Source organism: Coregonus lavaretus, assembly GCF_964263955.1.
Source record: "Coregonus lavaretus genome assembly, chromosome: 1".
NCBI classification, from domain to species: Eukaryota; Metazoa; Chordata; class Actinopteri; order Salmoniformes; family Salmonidae; genus Coregonus; species Coregonus lavaretus.
This window is the reverse complement of record NC_139988.1, coordinates 31,170,781-31,195,371: the sequence shown is the minus strand read 5'-3', so window position 1 is coordinate 31,195,371 and position 24,591 is coordinate 31,170,781. Positions and strand designations below refer to the sequence as shown.

General features: G+C 45.6%; 1 protein-coding gene across 2 annotated transcripts in view; it reads left to right on the top strand.

Annotated features, from left to right (window-relative positions):
* The window catches only part of LOC311145301 (voltage-gated delayed rectifier potassium channel KCNH1-like), a gene marked incomplete at both ends in the record, with an annotated part of 122,059 nt that extends 97,696 nt beyond the window's left edge, over positions 1-24,363 (top strand). For both annotated transcript variants that reach the window (XM_084181536.1, XM_084181535.1), the window contains 2 exons: positions 23,383-23,808; positions 23,914-24,363. In XM_084181536.1, coding sequence (XP_084037662.1) covers positions 23,383-23,808; positions 23,914-24,363 — 876 coding nt within the window. The remainder of the gene's footprint in view (positions 1-23,382; positions 23,809-23,913) is intronic.
* Between the last annotated feature and the right edge of the window lie 228 nt (positions 24,364-24,591).

Genomic DNA, 24,591 nt, shown 5'->3' with positions numbered 1-24,591 from the left:
GAAGTTACAGGTCTGTGAGAGCCAGAAATCTTGCTTGTTTGTAGGTGACCAAATACTTATTTTCCACCATAATTTGCAAATAAATTCATTAAAAATCCTACAATGTGATTTTCTGGAAAGAAAATCTCAAGTTGTCTGCCATAGTTGACGTGTACCTATGATGAAAATTACAGGCCTCTCTCATCTTTTTAAGTGGGAGAACTTGCACAATTGGTGGCTGACTAAATACTTTTTTCCCCACTGTATAATGATAGAGCTAATGTTATTGATGGATTCCAAATCGCAGATCGGAAGGCTGACAAATAAAACACACTTTAACAATCAGAGAGATCATATTTTGTATTTTACATAATATTACGAAGTACATTAGTTAGTTCCGTGAGAGGATTTTGCATTTTCACATATTATAATTTAAGAGGGTTTTTGCTCATAGAGATCAACAATACATGTTTTTTATAGTGCTTTTATCAGACCTAAAGTGACATGCAAGAATGTATTTAAAGGAGAGAAAGACACAGATATTCATAAATAGAAATCTCTCTGGGATTCAGGAACTTGGAGGAGACAGTCATTTTGAACCTTCAATAGAAATATTATTTTATGCTTTTGATTAAAGAATGAAAGTCCTTTAATGTGACGAAATCCCTACTGTACATTTCAAATGTTTCTCCTCCAATACTAGAGATGGGAAACACAATCTGCACATAGAAAGAGATATGCTAGGCCTTATATTTTTCATTTAGGTTTGCTCATGCTTGAGTGAGTAGAAGATCTGTTTGTTTCAAAAACCACACAGTCATCCTGACCTGCTAAAAAATTCTACTAAGATGGAAATGTCAATAATACAAATCTATGATTTCTCAATGACATTCAAGTTGGCCAAGGAACAGGAAAGCAATCATGTTTTACAACATTCTGAGAAATGTATTGAATTCTAGAGAGCTGGGAAGGAGCTGAAGGAGGTAAACAACCAGAATGAGGAGATATGAGTTTAATAAGACAATCCAGTGTGTGTACATGTGTGTGTGAGAGAGGCTGTGGAGGAGAGCTTCAATAAAAACTTCAATGCAAGAAGTAATTACAATCAACAGCGGTGTTTGGGGAAAAGCGAAACCGAAGCAAAATGCCCAATTCTGAGGAGACCGAGGAGGAGGACAATTTGTGACCATCAATCTTGGTCCACCGTCACAGTTATAGGGAAAATGAATGAACCGATGTAATGAAAGTACATCCTTCCACGATTAGGTTGGTGGATAAAATGTATGGTTGCAATATTGTCACCTAGCTGTCTTCCCCAGGGGGAAAAACTGGTTGCAATTATGCCATTACAACCTATAAATGGGTTGCCATGATATACAACCAGATTTAAACTAATTCTGGTAACTGGTTGTAATGATGTCAATTTAAATGAAAAAGAAAGTCGCACACTCATCTCTCCTTGTTGTGGATGTCATTCAACCAGCTTTGCCCGATGGGTTCCTTTAATTTAACCCTAGTTCGGACTTATGCTCTTATGAATGGCAGATTTTTGTTCCGCTCTGCCTTGGGGGAAATCAAAGGACCACATTTTAAATTACATAGACAACATTACAGTTTAAAGACGAAGGGTTGGTGTGAAATGTCACAGCAGCAGAGCAGCTTAACCAGTAGGGAAGAGTATTAACTTCCGTGTGAGTGGATACATTAGCAATATTGGACCTGTGATTGCGTCCCAAATGGCACACTTTTCCTTATATAGTGCACTGCTTTTGACCAGGGCCCATAGAGCTATAGAGAATATGGTGCCATTTGGGACGCAGTCTGTGTAAGATACAGAGGACATTTGAGAGGATCAGTTTGAGCAAGGTGTGGCGCAGAATCACTAATCTTGATCATATAATGAGTAGTTATTTGTGATGCAACATGATTTGTAGATCAGTAAATCTGCACAGTCTAACTGCACTGTAGTCGATTGCAAAGACTCACACACTCTGCCACTGCCTTCCCCTGCCCTTGCCTGTCCATCTTCAGCCCAGCATGACACGACTCGTGCTAATGCTAGTGCTTATCCCATGCTGATCCAGGCAGGAACACTCAGCATCTTCACTTTCGCCTCAGCATCTTTGAACCGGGCTTGGAGCGCTAGCATATGGAGCGGGTAGGGTTTCTAATGAGGGGAGTGGGCATTCGGATGTCAGAGTGGATGGTATAAGGCAGGGTTCTTCAATTCCGGTCCTGGAGGGCCGAAACACCTCTGTTTTTCATCCTCTCTTTCTAATCAGGGGCTAATTCAGACCTGGGACACCAGGTGAGTGCAATTAACTACCAGGTAGAAATAAAAAACAGAAGTGTTTCGGCCCTCCAGGACCGGAATTGAAGAACCCTGGTATAAGGGATATACAGTATAAAGGGTAGGGGGTGTTAGATTGAGTTGAGAGGGGCTTAGTGGTGTATTCTGTGTGTGTGTGCGCGCTCCCACAGAGCTTCAGATGGTGTTTGTCAGGCGGTGATATGTGGGCGTGCTGGGTGGGAGGTGGTGCTGGTTGATAGGTACTGTGGTCTGGGTAGGGGGTGGTGGGTGGTAGAGGGCTACTGCGGTGTTTCACCCTGCTCTCTTTATACTGCTGTCAGCATGAATGAGAGAGAGCCAAAGGCCATGCTAGACAATAAAGCCACACAATAAACTGCACACAGGCAGAGAGAGAGAGCGCGAGAGAGAGAGTCCACTCCCTATGGCTCTGTTAGGCCTAACGAGGGAGGAGGAGAGAGAAAGAGACTCCAATGTTGGGATCAAGCTCAGCTATCACACTTGGCGACATTGTCATACAATATACTGTATGTCTCATTTGGTTTTAGTCCAACAGATTGATATGGTATAAATCTAACCTCCCAGCTAATGCAGTTTCTCTTTTGTATCTCCCTTTGCTTTGTAACAGCATTCAGGGCAAAGACAGGGAGACAGATTACTAGTGTAAAAAGCTTGAGGTAAAAAGCTTCTTCCCGAGTGGCACAGTGGTCTAAGGCACTGCATCGCAGTGCTAGCTGTGCCACTAGAGATCCTGGTTCGAATCCAGGCTCTGTCGTAGCCGGCCGCGACCGGGAGACCCATGGGGCGGCGCACAATTGGCCCAGCGTCGTCCAGGGTAGGGGAGGGAATGGCCGGCAGGGGTGTAGCTCAGTTGGTAGAGCATGGCGTTTGCAACGCCAGGGTTGTGGGTTCGATTCCCAAGGGGGGCCAGTATGAAAAAAATGATAATAATGTATGCACTCACTAACTGTAAGTCGCTCTGGATAAGAGCGTCTGCTAAATGACTAAAATGTAAATGTAGTGTCACTCATCAAAGCATATAATATGGCTAATGAGCATCTGAAGACATCATGAATACACTACAGCATCAAACTACTCTGTGGTATGTTATGGCTGAGTGGACCCATCTGTGGATGGCAAGTCTTAGAAGATGGAACACACTGTTGTCATTGCCAATGAAGTCGTGAGTTGTCCATGCCCATTAATCTATCAAAGAGAATCAAAATGATACTGCTTGCTTTGCCTTTAGGTTTCTTCTTCCACGCATTCGAATGAGTTGGGTTTGGGTGCAGTATTACTCTGAAAAGACTGTCTTTCAGTTTCAAATTGTGAAAGTAAAGTATAAATAGCAATGATAAGCTAACAGATAGGCATAAAGCATTTTTACATTACTTTGAATAAAACGTTTTGCCACATTTTATGTTACGATATACATAAACTGTACTTAAATTACCATGGTGGTTGTTTTGTCTTTACGTTTTTCAGAGATCACTGAGCAGACTGAATTTGGTCTGTGTTAGCTTGAGTGGTGTATGAGGCAGGAGAAGGTTATGTTAGCATAACGTCCCCATGAGAAAGTAAGGCTTGAGCCACAGGCGAGTTATACTGACTGAGCACACTTCTTTTCAAAAACACACAAGCACACACACTAACACAAACAGATACCCTCTCTCTTAAACACGCAAGCACACACACACTTCTGCTGCTATGGTTTTAGCACACCCTCACTTGCAGACCTGGTTCTGACAACCTCTGGGCACATAGAGGGAGGTGACGTGTGTGTGTGTTTCTGTCTCTCTGCATGTGTCTGTGTTACCCTGTCTGTGTACAGTGCAATCTAAAGATAAAAGTGAAACACTAACACCTTAATACCTCAGGCCACAATGTTTCATTGTCCACAACACTGTTGTCTTGACTCTTCTGCACACAGCAAGGCACCGGTTCCTCCCTTGAGGTTATATTAAATATTAAAGCAAACCAACAAAGCAACAACAAAGAGAGTTAGATGTAATATGTTTGCTTCCAGACTGTAATTCCAGTATTGTTGTATTTGTATCTTATTTATAAATCAGGTGTGTGTGTGTGTGTCTGTGAATGTAAATATACTTCTTTGAGTAAGAACGAGGCCTGGTCAATACTTTCCATGTACCTTGCTCTACGTTTTAGGACACCGGGGCCCAGCGGGGCACAATGTGCACAGCTAGTGGGGTCAATTAGAGCTGCCAAAGGGTGGTACACGCCGAGGCAGGTAGCGCTGATGGGAGTCAGACTGGGATATGTACAATTGCCAGGGCAAGCTTTGCTAGGCTTGTGCTGCTTTCTCGCTCCCTTAGTCGGTACACTTGATTACATCGTTTTGACCAGATGGATGAAAGTGGATGGAATTACCGGGGGGAAGGCTAGCTAGCTACTCCATGCACTGCTAACTCAAAGGAGTAGTCAGGCAAGACACAGGGTAATGATAGCTGGTAGCCAGGTATGCAGAAACAGAAAGCTTTATTTACCAGAGGAGTGGGAAATGAAGATGGTCTATATTTTCAGGATAGTGAAAGTAGTGCAAACAGGTATGCTAGCTAATTAGCTGGCTATCAGCACCTGAGTGACTATAACTAGCTAGCCAAGCGCGTGTTAATACCAAGTGCTGACTCGATGTGTGAACCAAGCAACTCGAGGTAAAAAGCTAGGTTTATCTTTTACATGGAAATGTAATGGATGGTGCTTGAAGAAACAGCACCGCATGAGTTTGCCAAGCAAAGCGAATGGGGGTTAGCCCAGAGGTTGCTCGCTAGAAACTCAACAGTTCAGTTAGCTAACTTAGAATGGTGGGGACCAACGGAGAGGTAGTGACTATGATTAGAAGTAGCTAAAGCTAGTGGAAACCTGCTCTTAGCGTGATGCTAAAGCAGTGGAGCTAGCGAGCCAACAGCACTAATTGCATGCAGGCTACAGGTACTAGCTCCACTGCTCCACTAGCTAGCTGACGACAAACAGGGCTGCTAACTGAGGTAACTTTACTCTGTAAAGTAAAGCCAAAGTTATCAGTAAATAGAAAATAAGTAACTCAACACCCCTTGGTGTAGTGGTAACCACTGAGATATAATAAGAACTAGAGACTGCCTCCAAGATGGTGACCCTTGGTTTTCAACGTAATCTACTCACGTTCACATATGCCGTTTCGTGGTTGCTGACATCTTTCTTACTGGGATTTCTCCGCCTGTGCACTAGCGTTCAGTGCGCACTGGACATAAAGCAGTACCGCGCGAACATGCTCCGGGGACTCTGTCAGAGCACCTGGACAGCTAAACAAGCCAACCGGCACTTCCCCTGTCTAGCTGGGGTCATGACCTCAGAGCATGAATATAACATTTTAATAGATTCGGCTGTGAGTGATGGAGAAAAAAAACGGCCTCGCAACTATAATTTGAATAATTAAATGGATGTGTGGTGCACAAAGGTGATGACTAAAGTGTCTTATTAGGAATTTTCTAATTTGACTTCTATGGGGCCATGATTCAGTTAAACTGCAATACCGACACAATACTGTAGGTGCAGTCTAAAGTGTTCTTCCAGACCAGAACACTGGCCTCTTGGTGGTAACCCACACCAGATGGAACAGTAAACTCAATGAGTCCAACCGTTGCGCCAACGTGATTTTAGGACTTCAACTAGTCAGTGTCAACAGTGCGGAGTTTGTGACAACAATGTGTCCTGGGATTTCCTATGATCTTCTATGTAGAAGAACCCCTTACGTTCTGATGACTCTTGTGTAGCTTGTGAGTGTCATAGAGCAAAACATGTTACACGTGCGTGTTCATGAGTGTTGGCTTTTTATAGATAGCTTTTAATAGTTTACTTTACAGACGCTTTTGTAAAAGAACCCGGCCCCAGGCCCCTTTGGGATCCTTGTCTCACAAACACAGCTCTAGCTCAGCCCCCGTTAATCACACAGACTAAATAGATTAATCCAATGGTACAACTCAGAAGTCTGTAGCTTAAACATTAATGTGGATGCTACCATGATTACGGATGATCCTGAATGAATGAGTGAGAAAGTTAGACGCACAAATATAACCCCCCCCCCCCCAAAAAAAAAATAATAATAATAATGTTAACCTCCCCTGTTATTTTAAAGGTGAGAGGTTGGCATGGGGGGGGGATATGATATTAGTGCATCTGTAACTTTCTCACTCATCATTATTCACGATTCACGATTCATTCAGGATTATCCGTAATCATGATAACATCCACATTAATGTAGAAGTGTTTAGAAACATACTCTATTCTTATTTAAAAAATGTTTTACTCCAAAATGATACAATACATTATTTACCATTCATTTTTATTGGGCACAAAATAATCTGAAACACAACCAAAACAAACAAAATGTATCCAACATATTTGTAGAGTCATAAGCTTGATGTAGTCATTGTGTGCTATGAATATGGGACCAAATACTTTTTACTACTTTAATACACATAAGTGAATTTGTTCCAATACTTTTGGTCCCCTAAAATGGGGGGACTATGTACAAAAAGTACTGTAATTTCTAAACGGTTCACTCGATATGGATGAAAATACCCTCAAATTAAAGCTGACAGTCTGCACTCATAGTCATTGTATCCTTTCAAATCCAAAGTGCTAGAGTACAGAGCCAAAACAACATCATCTGTCACTGTCCCAATACTTTTGGAGCTCACTGTATGTATACTGTATATATGCCATTTCATCTCTCTCTCTCCTTCTCTCTCTCACACACACATACACATGCACACACACTACAACAATCAGCCTGCTCCCTCTTCACTGCATCCATAGTGTTTCCCTAATACAAAGCTGTGTGTACTCTACTCTTCCCAGGCACAGTTATAACCCTCATACTTGATACTCAATACATCCGCCTGAGTGTAACCAACTTCATATGTGACTGACCGGCTCGATTCGGTCTTATGTAGCAACATTTGAAAGTGTTTTTTACATTGGATAAAAGTAGAGACTGGTATATCATACACTACAGTTGAGGAACAATGGGAAAGTAATTCTGCTTTTAAAGTTGATAAACTTGTAACCTCACTTTTGAGAAAATGGCCATTGAATGTTTTGGTACACCTAGTGGAGAGCTCTTCTTTGTCTACACCCATTCAGCATCGTTCACACCCTCTAAAGCCCCACCCATCTCTTTAAGGATTCCCATGTGAGGCCATGTACTAAACAACCAAAGATTTCAAGACTAAAGGCTGGTTTATACTACGGGTGTGTCGTTAATTTAATCTGGAGTGCCAGACTGTGCTCAGAGTGGGCTCTGGACGTTCGTAAACTCAGATTGTCCGTTAGTAAATTCAGAGTGTTTAGCTCTCGGAGCGTTCAGAGCGCACACTGGACGCTCTGACCGAGGAGTAGGGTTGATCCGAGCGTTCTGACCTAACAACAGCAGTCAAGCACCCAAGCTAGCTTGCTAGCTACTTCCAGACACAAATGAGAGAACAGCTCACTCTGACCATTTTACTTGCCCTAGCAGAGCTGGTTAGGCTGTTTATATGTTATCCAGAGCGTTCTTTTGACAACGGCCATATTCAACGTAAATTCGTTAGTTATTCTGCTCTCTGGCACACTCAGACGAGAGTGCTCTGAAATCGGAGTAGATAGCCAGAGCGAATTTACTAGCTACATCTATCAACAGTTGTTGCAGTGATATCATCAACATTCTATTGAAATGGTTACTTGCATAGTAGTGGAGTCTTTTGTTTAGACATGTGGCTAGCTAGCTAAACAATTAACCATAATCCCAACTCATAACGTTACTACCCTGCATGAATCTGCAGGTAGCTAACCAACAAGGTTCTATGTTAGCTAGCTAACATTAGGCTATAACTAGCAATGCAAATGGCTCTAAGATACAAATAATATAACTACACAGATCATACACGTAATTTTAGCTAGCGAGCCAGCCAGCTAACGTTAGCTAGCTAGCTAACAATAAACTTTAACTTGAAATGAAAACGACTATCTACAGTGAGGGAAAAAAGTATTTGATCCCCTGCTGATTTTGTACGTTTGCCCACTGACAAAGAAATTATCAGTCTATAATTTTAATGATAGGTTTATTTGAACAGTGAGAGACAGAATAACAACAAAAAAATCCAGAAAAACGCATGTCAGAAATGTTATAAATTGATAAATAAGTATTTGACCCCCTCTCAATCAGAAAGATTTCTGGCTCCCAGGTGTCTTTTATACAGGTAACAAGCTGAGATTAGAAGCACACTCTTAAAGGGAGTGCTCCTAATCTCAGTTTGTTACCTGTATAAAATACACCTGTCCACAGAAGCAATCAGTCAATCAGATTCCAAACTCTCCACCATGGCCAAGACCAAAGAGCAAGATTGTAGACCTACACAAGGCTGGAATGGGCTACAAGACCATCGCCAAGCAGCTTGGTGAGAAGGTGACAACAGTTGGTGCGATTATTCGCAAATGGAAGACACCTGTCCACAGAAGCAATCAATCAGATTCCAAACTTTCCACCATGGCCAAGACCAAAGAGCTCTCCAAGGATGTCAGGGACAAGATTGTAGACCTACACAAGGCTGGAATGGGCTACAAGACCATCGCCAAGCAGCTTGGTGAGAAGGTGACAACAGTTGGTGCGATTATTCGCAAATGGAAGAAACACAAAAGAACTGTCAATCTCCCTCGGCCTGGGGCTCCATGCAAGATCTCACCTCGTGGAGTTGCAATGATCATGAGAACGGTGAGGAATCAGCCCAGAACTACACGGGAGGATCTTGTCAATGATCTCAAGGCAGCTGGGACCATAGTCACCAAGAAAACAATTGGTAACATACTACGCCCTGAAGGACTGAAATCCTGCAGCGCCCTTTAAGAGTGTGCTCCTAATCTCAGCTCGTTACCTGTATAAAAGACACCTGGGAGCCAGAAATCTTTCTGATTGAGAGGGGGTCAAATACTTATTTCCCTCATTAAAATGCAAATCAATTTATAAACATTTTTACATGCGTTTTTCTGGATTTTTTTGTTGTTATTCTGTCTCACTGTTCAAATAAACCTACCATTAAAATTATAGACTGATCATTTCTTTGTCAGTGGGCGAACATACAAAATCATCAGGGGATCAAATACTTGTTTCCCTCACTGTAACTAAATTAGAAATGTGTAATTTCAGAAAATTGGACGCTTCTCCCTCTCTGTCACGGATGCCATGGTTGCCCTTAGTTTGAAGATGTAATCCGGAGACAGGTGTTTTATACAACAGCCTTCTGTGTGTTCTCTTTTCGACTCCGTCTGCATATTTGCAATCAAAAGCCAGAATCTTCTTCATCTCCTTAGCTATCGTACTCTAATTCCACTGATTTCAAAACTCGGTCCTCCAGAAAGTGGAGAGCAACACTTATGTAGTTCTACTATGTGATATATTTTTTTTTAAAGTGGCGTTAGAAAGGATTACCTACATTTAAAAAAAACATACTGACCAGCTCATGATATAGACAGAAACGTGCTACATGGCAGACCAATCCGAACTCATCTCTCGGCATATCCAGCCCACTCATTATCTCAGCCAATCATGGCTAGCGGGAAGGTTGCTGTCTTTTTCTGTGGCTAAACCAACTAGGCTCGTAATTTAACAATTGTATTAATATTTACAGATGGCATATCAGTTTGTTATTAAGGCACATGAAAGTTCACATGTTCCAGAAGACATTCTTGCCAAAAAACGTTAGCGTTCAAATGGCTCTCTTGTGAAGTAGTGACGCGCGACATACGCCTAGTTTCCTGAAATGAGTCATATATAGCCTCCCAGAAGAAAGGCACACGGACACCCACACTTCAGGTTGACTTGGTTTTTATCTGCAGTAAAAGATATCAAACAGTGATGACAGGCATTGACAGGGACGGTCACAGTCACACGTTCACTGCTCTCAGAATATCTCTCTCAGACTCAATGCACAAAGTGATTGTAAAGTATAAATGCATTGTGTTTAGAAAATAACAAAAATACAGTGAAGCATACCTGTAGTAAAAGATATCAAACAGTGATGACAGGCATTGACAGGATGGTCACAGCCACATGTTCACCGGTTAGGTAGGACACAAGATATCTTTTAGATAGGAGCAACAGTAATGATACATGCCCTCAATGTAAAGTGACATCAATCCATAAATACAGAGCACAAGTACAACCCTTTTTATATAAACCTTTTAAGGTTGTAAGAAAATAAACATTCACTTAATATTTAAATAAAGAAGTCTTGAATTACCAATAAACCACCTACTAGCAATAGCTAGCGTGACATTACAGTGCACTGACTGACGGTGCTATTTAGCTCGTCATTAACATGGCTAGCTAAACTAGCAAACACTTGATTAACTTGCCGAAAAAGGCTTTAAATACATTAACGGCAACATAAATATATACATAGTCACATTCGCTATTGACTTTGGGTTATATGAACCAGTTTTACAAAGACACTATTGTGTTATACAGTTTCAAACGTTTTTTATGTACAAAGGAAGGAGACACAAACCTGCTCTCAGTATATCTCTCTGACTGACGAGCAGGCAGACCAACTTTCCAAATAGGGGAGAAGCACTCAAAACCCACTAGCTGTTCTTTCAAGGAAAATAATACAAAAATGGTAAGTCTGAAGACCTCTCGTATTGTCAACCTTGCTACAATGGCAGCAAATACTTTTATGAAATCAACAACACATAATGAAAGGAAACTTTATTAATATCACACCTTTTTCTGAAGTGAATGGTTTCACCCACTACTCTGCCTTCGAACGGCACCGTTCTTTGATATCTACATTGCGCACTCAATCAACACTGAATACACCTAGCCTACTTAATACTCTGTATCACTAATATCCATGACTTAACAGGACATTTAAGAGTGTTGCTATGGTCTCTGACATGTCAGGCTCTCTAACAAGCATTTTCATGGCTTCAACGAGTCTCTTTACTGGTCTAACAACCCTTCCATACCTTGTACGTGTCACACTACCCTCCCCTAAATTATTCTTAGATCTTTTGTGAATTGACTGTAACACTGTCTTTTAGGGGAGATAGTCTGCTGCTTCGGGCCTGCTCAGTTGTGCCAACTTCACTGACCCTGGTACTATTCCGGGTGGGCGATTTGCTTGTTTGAACTTGATCACTTGGGGCAAAGTCACTGACTCTTATACTGCTCTTGGAGGGTGTTTCTATCTGATCAGCCAAGGGTTACAAGCTATCATCCTCAGAGTGGGAAGGGTCTCCTTCTGGGTCTCTGTCACTATTGCTCAGAAATTCGGAATGCTCCATGTGACCAGAGTCACTTCTTCTAGATTCCTGCTCAATTTCAGCATCTCCCATTGAATCAGTTTCTCCATTACTCTCTTGTCCTATCAATGAGGACCCGGAGGCGTCCATAGCCTCATTTAATACTTTTGGACTTTGACTGCAGAGGATCCAGACTGCAGTTCTCTGGTCATCACTGCCCCCATCCACATCCGGTAGTGGGTTTGGTCTCATACTTCTGGCATCTGCAAAACTCTCCTCTGAAAGGATGGAGGGAACGGTTGTATCCTCTTCAGCCTCTCCAATCGGAAGAAAGTTCACAGGAAGTAAGAAGTCGTGGTGTACAACCTTTCTCTTGTCTGTGGAATGGTTGACTACTCTGTAGATGTGCAGATCTGGGTTGCTCCAGCTGATGTCAGACGGTAGATTCCCACACATCTGCCAATTTCCGTTTGCCCCGTTCTTTCTTGTTGGCTAAGAGAACTTTGCCACCGACCTCCAGTGTACATCCTCTCACCTTCTTGTCATATTCGCTTGCCTGCTTCTTCTGTGCCTTTGATGTGTTCTTCTGTGCGACACCCACTGCCTCCTGAAGATCTCTTTGAAAGGAGTCTACAAATTCGCTATAACCCAAAACGGTCTCGTCTCTCAGAACACTTCCAAACATGGCATCGACCAGTAGCTGTGGGGTCCGCCCAAACATTAAGTAAAAAGGGGCAAACCCAGTTGTCTCATGTACAGTCGTGGTCAAAAGTTTTGAGAATGACACACATATTAATTTTCACGATGCCAATTTGCATATTCTCCAGAATGTTATGAAGAGTGATCAGATGAATTGCAATTAATTGCAAAGTCCCTCTTTGCCATGAAAATGAACTTAATCCCCCCAAAACATTTCCATTGCATTTCAGCCCTGCCACAAAAGGACCAGCTGACATCATGTCAGTGATTCTCTCGTTAACACAGGTGAGAGTGTTGACGAGGCCAAGGCTGGAGATCACTATTTCATGCTGATTGAGTTAGAATAACAGACTGGAAGCTTTGAAACGAGGGTGGTGCTTGAAATCACTGTTTTTCCTCTGTTAACCATGGTTACCTGCAAGGTAACACGTGCCATCATCATTGCTTTGCACAAAAGGGCTTCACAGGCAAGGAAATTGCTGCTAGTAAGATTGCACCTAAATCAACCATTAATCAGATCATCAAGAACTTCAAGGAGAGAGGTTCAATTGCTGTGAAGAAGGCTTCAGGGCGCCCAAGAAAGTCCAGCAAGTGCCAGGACTGTCTCCTAAAGTTGATTTAGCTGCGGGATCGGGGCACCACCAGTGCAGAGCTTGCTCAGGAATCGCAGCAGGCAGGTGTGAGTGCATCTGCACGCACAGTGAGGCGAAGACTTTTGGAGGATGGCCTGGTGTCAAGAAGGGCAGCAAGGAAGCCACTTCTCTCCTGGAAAAACATCAGGGACAGACTGATATTGTGCAAAAGGTGCAGGGATTGGACTGCTGAGGACTGGGGTAAAGTCATTTTCTCTGATGAATCCCCTTTCCGATTGTTTGGGGCATCCGGAAAAAAGCTTGTCCTGAGAAGACAAGGTGAGCACTACCATCAGTCCTGTGTCATACCAACAGTAAAGCATCCTGAGGCCATTAATGTGTGGGGTTGCTTCTCAGTTAAGGGAGTGGGCTCACTCACAATTTTGCCTAAGAACACAGCCATGAATAAAGAATGGTACCAACACATCCTCCAAGAGCAATTTCTCCCAACCATCCAATAACAGTTTGGTGACGAACAATGCCTTTTCCAGCATGATGGAGCACCTTGCCATAAGGCAAAAGGGATAACTAAGTGGCTCGGGGAACAAAACATCGACATTTTGGGTCCATGGCCAGGAAACTCCCCAGACCTTAATCCCATTGAGAACTTGTGGTCAATCCTCAAGAGGCGGGTGGACAAACAAAAACCCACAAATTCTGACAAGCTCCAAGCATTGATTATGCAAGAATGGGCTGCCATCAGTCAGGATGTGGCCCAGAAGTTAATTGACAGCATGCCAGGGCGGATTGCAGAGGTCTTGAAAAAGAAGGGTAAACACTGCAAATATTGACTCTTTGCATAAACTTAATGTAATTGTCAATATAAGCCTTTGACACTTATGGAATGCTTGTAATTATACTTCAGTATACCATAGTAACATCTGACAAATATATCTAAAAACACTGAAGCAGCAAACTTTGTGAAGACCAATACTTGTCATTCTCAAAACTTTTGACCACGACTGTACAGTACAGTTATATGCAAACGTGAGGGTTTGTATCATCTGAGGCCATTTCTCTTTCGTCCGTGGAGGCAAGGCTCGAATCATATTCCCCAAAGTACGATTAAATCTTTCTGTTTGCCCATTGCACAATGGGTGATACGGAGTTGTGTGAGATTTCTTCACTCCTGCCAGGTCCATTCGCTCTGATATCAGCTTGCTCTCAAAGTTGGCTCCTTGGTCACTTAGAAAGACGCAGAGGAAAACCGTAAATACAGAAAAAGTTGTTCCACAGTTTCTGGGCAACTTGTTTTGCTGTCTGATTTGTACAAGGGAAGGCGTGAGCTACTTTGGTAAAATACTCTGTTACTACTAGTATGTCAATATTCTTTCCATCCTTTCCTTCAGCTGACCAGAAATCAATATAGACCAACTCTAGTGGCGCACTTGTCTTAATCGATTCAAGAGGAGCTCTTGCCTCAAGTCTTCTTAACTTGCTCAGAACACAACGTCTACATCTCATGACAGTCTTTCACCTGTTCGTCCATACCAACCCCAAATAACCTCTGTCTGATGAGGTGTAAGGTTCTTGCTTGGCCTTGGTGTACAGCAACACATCCGCCTTCAGGGACAAAGGTACAATGAACTGATGTCACGCTCTGGTTCCGGGACGTTGTTATAGAACCAGGGTGTGTTTGTTTTGTTGGGTGTTGTGTGGGCTAGGTTGGGTATGAGGTGTGTTCGTTTTGTTGTGTGCTGTTTGGTTGGGGTGTCTAGGTGGTTGTCTTCCTTGTTTGTATTCTTGTGACTCCCAATCGGAGGTAACGAGTGACAGCTGTCAGCTCGTTATCTCTGATTGGGAGCCATATTTAAACTGTGTGGTTTCACCTTGTGTTTGTGGGTTTTTGTTTCCTTGTTCCATGTTCCGTGTTTCTGTATTGGTAACTTTTGGACTTCACGTATCGTCTTTTGTTTTGTTTTCTCGTGTTGCACTTTATTTAATAAAGTCATCATGTTCACTCGCAACGCTGCGCATTGGTCCGCTCCTTTTGACGATCGTGACAGAAAAACCCACCATAAAAGGACCAAGCAGCGTAACAAGCGGCAACAGGACCTACCTACACAGGAGTTATGGACTCCTCCTAAGGATTCATGGACATGGGAGGAGATTTTGGATGGTAAGGGTCCTTGGGCACAACCGGGAGAATATCGCCGCCCTCGTGAAGAGCTGGAGGCAGCTGCAGCCGAGAGGAGGTGGTACGAGGAGGCAGCGCGGAGTCGAGGCTGGAAGCCCGTGGGTACTACCCAAGAATTTCTTGGGGGGGGGCAAAAAGGGAGTGTGGCGAAGTCAGGTAGGAGACCTGCGCCTACTCCCTGTACTTACCGTGGAGAGCGGGAGTACGGGCAGACACCATGTTACGCAGTAGAGCGCATGGTGTCTCCTGTACGCAGGCATAGCCCGGTGCGGTACATTCCAGCTCCTCGTATTGGCCGGGCTAGATTGAGCGTTGAGCCGGATGTCATGAAGCCGGTCCCACGCAGCAGGCCACCAGTGCGTCTCCTCGGGCCAGCATACATGGCACCAGCCTTACGCATGGTTTCCCCGGTTCGCCTACATAGCCCGGTGCGGGTTATTCCTCCTTCCCGTACTGGTCGGGCGACGGGGAGCATACAACCAGGTAAGGTTGGGCAGGCTCAGTGCTCAAGGGAGCCAGTACGCCTGCACGGTCCGGTATTTCCGGCGCCACCTCCCCGCTCCAGCCCAGTACCACCAGTGCCTCCACCACGCACCAAGCCTCCTGTGTGTCCCCAGAGTCCTGTGCGTCCTGTTGTTGCTCTCCGCACTAGCCCTGAGATGCGTGTCCTCAGCCCGGTACCTCCAGTTCCGGCACCACGCATCAGGCCTACGGTGCGTCCCCAGGGCCAAGCATGCCCTGTTGCTTCTCCCCGCACTAGCCCTGAGATGCGTGTCCTCAGCCCGGTACCTCCTGTTCCGGCACCACGCACCAGGCCTACGATGCGCCTCAGACGGCCAGAGTCTGCCGTCTGCCCAACGGGGCCTGAACTGTCCGTCTGCCCAACGGCGTCTGAACTGTCCGTATGCCAAGCGCTGCATGAACTGCCCGTCTGCCCAACGCCGTCTGAACTGTCCGTTTGCCAAGCACTGCCAGAACTGCCCGTCTGCCCAACGCCGTCTGAACTGTCCGTCTGCCAAGCACTGCATGAACTGCCCGTCTGCCCAACGCCGTCTGAACTGTCCGTCTGCCAAGCACTGCCTGAACTGCCCGTCTGCCCAACGCCGTCTGAACTGTCCGTATGCCAAGCGCTGCATGAACGGCCCGTATGTACTGAGCCTGCTAAGCCGCCCGTCTGCCATGAGCCTTCAGAGCCGTCCGCCAGACCAGAGCCGCTAAAGCCTTCCGCCAGACAGGAGCCGCTAAAGCCTTCCGCCAGACAGGATCAGCCAGAGCCTTCCGCCAGACAGGATCAGCCAGAGCCTACCGCCAGACAAAATCAGCCAGAGCCTACCGCCAGACGGGATCAGCCAGAGCCTTCCGCCAGACAGGATCAGCTAAAGCCTTCCGCCAGACGGGATCAGCCAGAGCCTTCCGCCAGACAGGATCAGCCAGAGCCTTCCGCCAGACATGATCAGCCAGAGCCTCCCGCCAGACAGGATCAGCCAGAGCCTCCCGCCAGACAGGATCAGCCAGAGCCTCCCGCCAGACAGGATCAGCCAGAGCCTTCCGCCAGACGGGATCAGCCAGAGCCTTCCGCCAGACGGCATCAGCCAGAGCCTTCCGCCAGACAGGATCAGCCAGAGCCTTCCGCCAGACAGGATCAGCCAGAGCCTTCTGCCAGACAGGATCAGCCAGAGCCTTCTGCCAGACAGGATCAGCCAGAGCCTTCTGCCAGACAGGATCAGCCAGAGCCTTCCGCCAGACAGGATCAGCCAGAGCCTTCTGCCAGACAGGATCAGCCAGAGCCTTCTGCCAGACAGGAGCAGCCAGATCCGTCAGCTAGCCATGAGCAGCCAGATCCGTCAGCTAGCCATGAGCAGCCAGATCCGTCAGCCAGCCATGAGCAGCCAGATCCGTCAGCCAGCCATGAGCAGCCAGATCCGTCAGCTAGCCATGAGCAGCCAGATCCGTCAGCTAGTCATGAGCAGCCAGATCCGTCAGCCAGCCTTGAGCAGCCAGATCCGTCAGCCAGCCATGAGCAGCCAGATCCGTCAGCCAGCCATGAGCAGCCAGATCCGTCAGCCAGCCATGAGCAGCCAGATCCGTCAGCCAGCCATGAGCAGCCAGATCCGTCAGCCAGCCATGAGCAGCCAGATCCGTCAGCTAGCCATGAGCAGCCAGATCCGTCAGCCAGCCATGAGCCGTCCAGCCAGGATCCGCCAGAGCCGTCCAGCCGGGATCCAGAGCCGTCCAGCCGGGATCCGCCAGAGCCGTCCAGCCGGGATCCGCCAGAGCCGTCCAGCCGGGATCCGCCAGAGCCGTCCAGCCGGGATCCGCCAGAGCCGTCCAGCCGGGATCCGCCAGAGCCGTCCAGCCGGGATCCGCCAGAGCCGACCAGCCGGGATCCGCCAGAGCCGTCCAGCCGGGAGCCGCCAAAGCCGTCCAGCCAGTATCCGCCATTCTGTCCGGTACTGCCCCTTAGCCTGGTACTGCCCCTTAGTCCGGTACTGCCCCTTAGTCCGGTACTGCCCCGTAGTCCGGTGCTGCCCCTTAGTCCGGTGCCGCCCCTTAACCCAGTGGGGTGTAGTTGGGGGGTGGTAATGTGGAGGAGGCTAGAGAAGCGGGTGGTGACTAAGGTGGGATGGGGACCACGACCAGGGGCAGAACCGCCACCGTGGACAGACGCCCACCCAGACCCTCCCCTAGACTGTATGCTGGTGCGCCCGGGGTTCGCACCTTTAGGGGGGGGTACTGTCACGCTCTGGTTCCGGGACGTTGTTATAGAACCAGGGTGTGTTTGTTTTGTTGGGTGTTGTGTGGGCTAGGTTGGGTATGAGGTGTGTTCGTTTTGTTGTGTGCTGTTTGGTTGGGGTGTCTAGGTGGTTGTCTTCCTTGTTTGTATTCTTGTGACTCCCAATCGGAGGTAACGAGTGACAGCTGTCAGCTCGTTATCTCTGATTGGGAGCCATATTTAAACTGTGTGGTTTCACCTTGTGTTTGTGGGTTTTTGTTTCCTTGTTCCATGTTCCGTGTTTCTGTATTGGTAACTTTTGGACTTCACGTATCGTCTTTTGTTTTGTTTTCTCGTGTTGCACTTTATTTAATAAAGTCATCATGTTCACTCGCAACGCTGCGCATTGGTCCGCTCCTTTTGACGATCGTGACAACTGATATCACTTCTTTCCAGGTTTTGTCCTTTGATTTCCTGTACAGTATTCCATCCTTGTATTCCAACTTTTCCCAATGTTTCAAAAGTTTCTGCACGTCCACTGTTTCATGTTCTCTTTCACGATGTGATGGTCTCTGTTTTCTTTCCACATAATAGGTAGCACAAGCCAATGTCTCATCTGCTTGCTGCTTCTCCAATTTGTAAGTCGCTCTGGATAAGAGTGTCTGCTAAATGACAAAAATTTAAATGTAAATGTAATCTCCTAGTGAAAAAGCGGGAGCGCTGGGTAACCTCCCTGCAGCAGATGTTGGGATAGCTGCATCAAAGGGACAGTGCACATGGATATGATCCCCTGTCGGTCCAAGCTGTTGTCAAGGAGTGCCTTCACTTCATCACCAGAGACCTCAGCAGACTTTGCACCTTGATTGGACCCTGTCAAGCCACTGTCTGGCGGGGCTTAGCAACTCACAGACAGCCGGAGTGTCTCTTGTACGTTCTCTGCTGTGACGTGTTGCGTGGTACCATCCCTGACGAACGGTACACAGCTTAGTAAGTCGGCGGATATGTTCTGTGGCCCAGGTATGTATTTCAGATCAAAGTCATACGGGGCTAGCTTCTCCACCCACCTCTACTCGCAGGCATCTAGTTTAGGTTTTGTCAGTATGTGAGTGAGTGGGTTATTATCTGTTAGGACAGTAAACTGGACACCCTTTAGCCAGTGACAACATGTTTCACATACGGCCCATTTCAATGCAAAAAACTCTAGACGATTGGGCTGGATATCTTGCTTGGGATTTGTTGAGGGATTTACTAGCAAACACAATGGGTCTATTTTTACTCTCTCCCTCTGGGATCTGGCTCAGAACAGCGCCTAGGTCGTCAATTGAAGCATCAGTCGAAAGTATGAAGGGTTTACTAAAGTCTGGGTGCGCTAAAACTACAGCGTTTATTTATCACAGCTGCTTTTAAGTCATCAAAGGCAAGTTGACACTCACTCGTCCATTCTTCAGGAGTCAGCCTCCGGGACGGCCTACTCTTAAGTCTTGCCATTTGTATATTTTCATTTGGTTTTCGGTCCCGCTGTTAAACAGTACAGTGGCTTGGCGATGTTTGAAAACCCTTTGATAAAGTGGGAGTAATAGTTCAGAATTCAGAGAAATGACTGGACCCTCTTCAGTCCAGGGGTTTTCCCATCCATCTCCATGAGATCAGCATATGTCATCTCACTGATGGCCGTCACTTTTCCCTCGTCAGTCTGGATCTCTTTTTGAGATATCACATGGCCCAAGAATTTCACAGAACGCCTAAAGAAGTGGCATTCTTTGGGGCAAGCTTCAAGTTGTTGTTCGAGAGTCTACTGAAAACCAGCTCCAACCGTTCAAGTGCTTCTTTTTCACTTTTATCAAAGACTAGTAAGTCATCTAGATAGCACAAAAGGGAGAGAGAGTTCTGGTCCCCAAAGATTGACATCATCAACCCATTTCTTTCAACACATCAGCATATGTGCGTTTTGCTGTCTGTTCAGTTGTGGTTCCAATGACATTCTTTGCGACATCTTGTTAATCAGCACATTGTCCACAGCAGCTGCTGTTTAACTCCAGGTCTTCCAATGCTATACAGGGGTACACATCTGCTAGTTTTGCACTGCGCTTCAGTGTAACCGGGCGATCTTGGAGATTAACCACCTTCACAGGGATCCATTTGTCACCCCACAGCGGGCATACAGTACGACCCACTAACACACTCCTCTGTGTTGCTTGGGATGTTGTGGGCTCTACAATAACAGTACTGCCAATGGAAAAGGACCCTTTTCCTTTCAGCCTAAGTGTTCATGTTTTGGGGATAGTGTCACACACTGGTCGAGAACGACAGTGGCAACTTTTTTTTCAGGCATTTTACTTCCTTGCCAACGGTCAACATTTGCCAGTATGCTTAGAAGTGCATCTGATTCATCAGAAAGGCCATTGGCTGGTTGTGATATTGTTTTCCAATATTCCTCTGTACTTTTCAGTTGATGAAGGACATGTTTCAGTACATTTGTTCCAATGATCATGTCGTCAGTTTGCCCTGGCACAACTAAGACTGGCACCAGCAGTTCATTAATTCGATATGGCGCTCATATTCACATTTGGGATCGACCTGTTGCCCTCCACATCCAACGAGTACTACAGGAGTGGACATTTTTGAGCTTTCAGTTTTCCAAATGCCTGAAGGTACCATGTTCATCTGTACAAACAATAGTACGCAAGTATAAACACCATGGGACCACGCAGCCGTCATACCGCTCAGGAAGGAGACGCGTTCTGTCTCCTAGAGATGAACATACTTTGGTGCGAAAAGTGCAAATCAATCCCAGAACAACAGCAAAGGACCTTGTGAAGATGCTGGAGGAAACAGGTACAAAATTATCTATATCCACAGTAAAACAAGTCCTATATCGATATAAACTGAAAGGCCGCTCAGCAAGGAAGAAGCCACTGCTCCAAAACCGGCATAAAAAAGCCAGAATACGGTTTGCAACTGCACATGAGGACAAAGATCGCACTTTTTTGAGAAATGTCCTCTGGTCTGATGAAACAAAAATAGAACTGTTTGGCCATAATGACCATCGTTATGTTTGGAAGAAAAAGGGGATAGCTTGCAAGAACACCATCCCAAACGTGAAGCACGGGGGTGGCAGCATCATGCTGTGAGGGTGCTTTGCTGCAGGAGGGACTGGTGCACTTCACAAAATAGATGGCATCATGAGGAAGGAAAATTATGTGGATATATTGAAGCAACATCTCAAGACATTCAGGAAGTTAAAGCTTGGTCGCAAATGGGTCTTCCAAATGGACAATGACCCCACGCATACTTCCAAAGTTGTGGCAAAATGGCTTAAGGACAACAAAGTCAAGGTATTGGAGTGGCCATCACAAAGCCCTGACCTCAATCCTATAGAAAATGTGTGGGCAGAACTGAAAAAGCGTGTGCGAGCAAGGAGGCCTACAAACCTGACTCAGTTACACCAGCTCTGTCAGGAGGAATGGGCCAAAATTCACCCAACTTATTGTGGGAAGCTTGTGGAAGGCTACCCGAAATGTTTGACCCAAGTTAAACAATTTAAAGGCAATGCTACCAAATACTAATTGAGTGTATGTAAACTTCTGACCCACTGGGAATGTGATGAAAGAAATAAAAGCTGAAATAAATCATTCTCTCTACTATTATTCTGACATTTCACATTCTTAAAATAAAGTGGTGATCCTAACTGACTTAAAACAGGGAATTTTTACTAGGATTAAATGTCAGGAATTGTGAAAAACTGAGTTTAAATGTATTTGGTGAAGGTGTATGTAAACTTCCGACTTCAACTGTACATAGTCACATTCGCTATTGACTTTGAGTTATATGAACCAGTTTTCCAAAGACACTATTGTGTTATACAGTTTCAAACAGTTTTTATGTGCAGAGGAAGGAGACACGAACCTGCTCTCAGAATATCTCTCTCAGACTGAAGAGCAGGCAGCAGACCAACTTTCCAAATAGGGGAAAGGCACTCAAAACCCACTAGTTGTTCTTTCAAGGAAAATAATACAAAAATGGTAAGTCTGAAGACCTCTCGTATTGCCAACCTTGCGACAATGGCAGCAAATATTTGTATGAATTCGACAACACATAATGAAAGGAAACTTTATTAATATCACACCTTTTTCTGAAGTGAATGGTTTCACCCACTACTTTGCCCATGGACGACGGTGCTCTTTGATATCTACATTGCGCGCAGCACGATCGAGGTTGATGGAAACTCTACATTTTCACTTTGTCACACGTGCCGTGCAGCGTATGACAGGGGTCGGAACATTAATAGAATATCGGTCAGGGTGACTGGGCTATGGCCTAATTATAATACAGGCTAGGATTTGAGGTGGTGGGAGGACAATTTGTTTGCATCCCAAATGTCACCATATTTCCTATTTAGTGCACTAATTTGGACCATGACCCATAGGACTCTGGTCAAAAGTAGTGCACTATGTAGGGAATAGCGTGCTAAATGAGACTTAACCTTACATCACCAGTAATGTGATTACTATGTCATGAAGATTTGATTTAATTATCCTATCTGTAAATACACCAGTGGTCTTGATGAAACAGTTTCTCATCTCTCAAGAGACTATGTCACACCTCGGAACAAATACAATTAAGCCTTTACTGTGGTAATCCTATGCCGCTAGAAATGTGTTGTGCATGAATGGTTTAAATCAGGGGTGTCATACCTTGAGTAAAACATTAATATTTGTGTTTATTTATGGAGGGGGGGGGGGGGGTTCTTGACTGTGTCCAGCTCGCAAAAAATCACTGAAATGAAAACTAGACAGTCAAGGAGCATAGACAATTCCAGAAACAATGGATAGATGAAATTTTTTTGCTAATTTTGAGGGTGAGGAAGTATAAGACATTTTCAGTGCTGCCCTCTGGACCTCGAGTGAAGACCGAATGTGGCCCCCGGGCAAAATGAGTTTGATACCACTGGTTTAAATAACGTAATCTGTGGGACAACATTTTATGTATGAGGTAATTTTTCAACATAAATACACCCAAATATTTTTCTCTCAGCAAAATGTCACCCAGAATAAGCTAAAATGTCTGCTTTGTGTTTTGGTTAATGGTCTGCTAAAGAATGAATGAGTTTCAGTAGAGAAAAATTAACTGGTGCTAGAAACGAGAGGAGCCATTTATATTTAATGATTTCCTTTGAGGGACTCAGCAAAATGCATTATTTGCTGTGTTTTCCGTAAGATGGGTTTAAATTAGGGATGAGGGGGGTGTGCAGCACTGTACCTCCACTTTCATGCATTAAGCTCCATTGCTGTATGCTTACCTACTTTAGATACTTACCTGCGTGCTAGTCTTACCTGTCAGAGAGGCTCATTATCGAACAGAGCTGAATTTGGTGCAGAACGTAGTTCACTCTACACCCACATTTACATGGTTTTTCACTTACCTAGACAGACTGTTTTAAAGTGCATATTCTGGTTATTTGGTTCGTTTCAGCAACCTCTGGTTAGGTTAGACAGCCCACCCAACTCACAGCATAGCCTACATAACACAGGATTGAGTTCATGGTATCACAGTTCTGTCCTCAGGCAAGTTATCATAGAGTATGTGCAAACAAAACAAGTTTAATTTAACTAATCAAGAGTCTCTTGTCTCTCTACAGATTGTGTTCAGAAAAATCAGCGATGTGAAACGGGAGGAAGAGGAGCGCCTGAGACGAAAGAATGAGGCGCCCCTCAATCTCCCGCCGGACCACCCGGTGCGTCGGCTCTTCCAGCGGTTTCGTCAGCAGAAGGAGGCCCGTATACATCAGGAGCAGGCGGACCCAGCCGACGACATGGAGAGAGGCCAAACCGTGAATGTCGAGCCCACTCCCATTCATGAAATCCTCGCCACCACCAGCATTGTCACCGTTACCGAAAGCCCAGCCACACCCATTCCTTCGGTCTCCATATTGGCCTCCACAACCTCCAGATCGTCAGACAAAGCCAAGCTCCAGGCCCCGTCTCTCCGAGTGTTCGAGCCGGCCAAGGTCAAAGGCTGGGGACGCTTCAAGGACTCCATGGCCAAGGAGTCCAACTGGAACAAGGTATGAAACATAAAATATTTAGGCCAGGATTCACAGTTTGTCGAGAATGCGCCTCGGTTGAATCCAGCCATCTTCATTAATACAATTATGTTCTTAATTTCCAAGGTGTCCAAAGCGGAGTCCATGGAGACGCTACCCGAGCGGAGCAAGGCAGGGGCAGCCCACGAGTCCCAGACCTCGCTGAAGAAAACCGACTCGTGCGACAGCGGCATCACCAAGAGCGATCTGCGTCTAGACAACGTAGGGGACGGCTCCCGCACCACAGGCACCACGCCACAGGACCGCAGCCCTGTGGCACCCCCTGAGGTGGCCAAGCAGCACGCCTTCTACCCCATTCCAGAGCAGACTCTCCAGGCTTCTGTTCTGGAGCTCAAGCTGGAGCTCAAAGAAGACTTGAAAGCCTTGAACACCCGCATGGCCGGCCTGGAGGCCCAGCTAGCAGAGGCTCTGAAGCTCCTCAAGGTCCAAAGGAGAGCTCCCAGCTCCCCCAAGCCTCTCTTTGAGATCTCCAGACCCACCACACCAGACTCGGACAAGGAGGACATATTTTCGTAGAAGCAAAAAAGGGACGTACGTTGAGAGTGTGAAGACAGGCAACAGATTCAGAAAATCTTTATTGTCCCAATGCTGGGCAATTTGGTCACAGGGCCACAGATTCTGGGAGTTGTTGGTGTATCTCAGCTGAGGCCATTTATTGGCCCTCACCTTGCCGATGCCTGTGAAAGCAGCAGATGATGGAGCTACGATGCTGTTAATTTAAAGAGGACCTGGTGGTTTTACCCG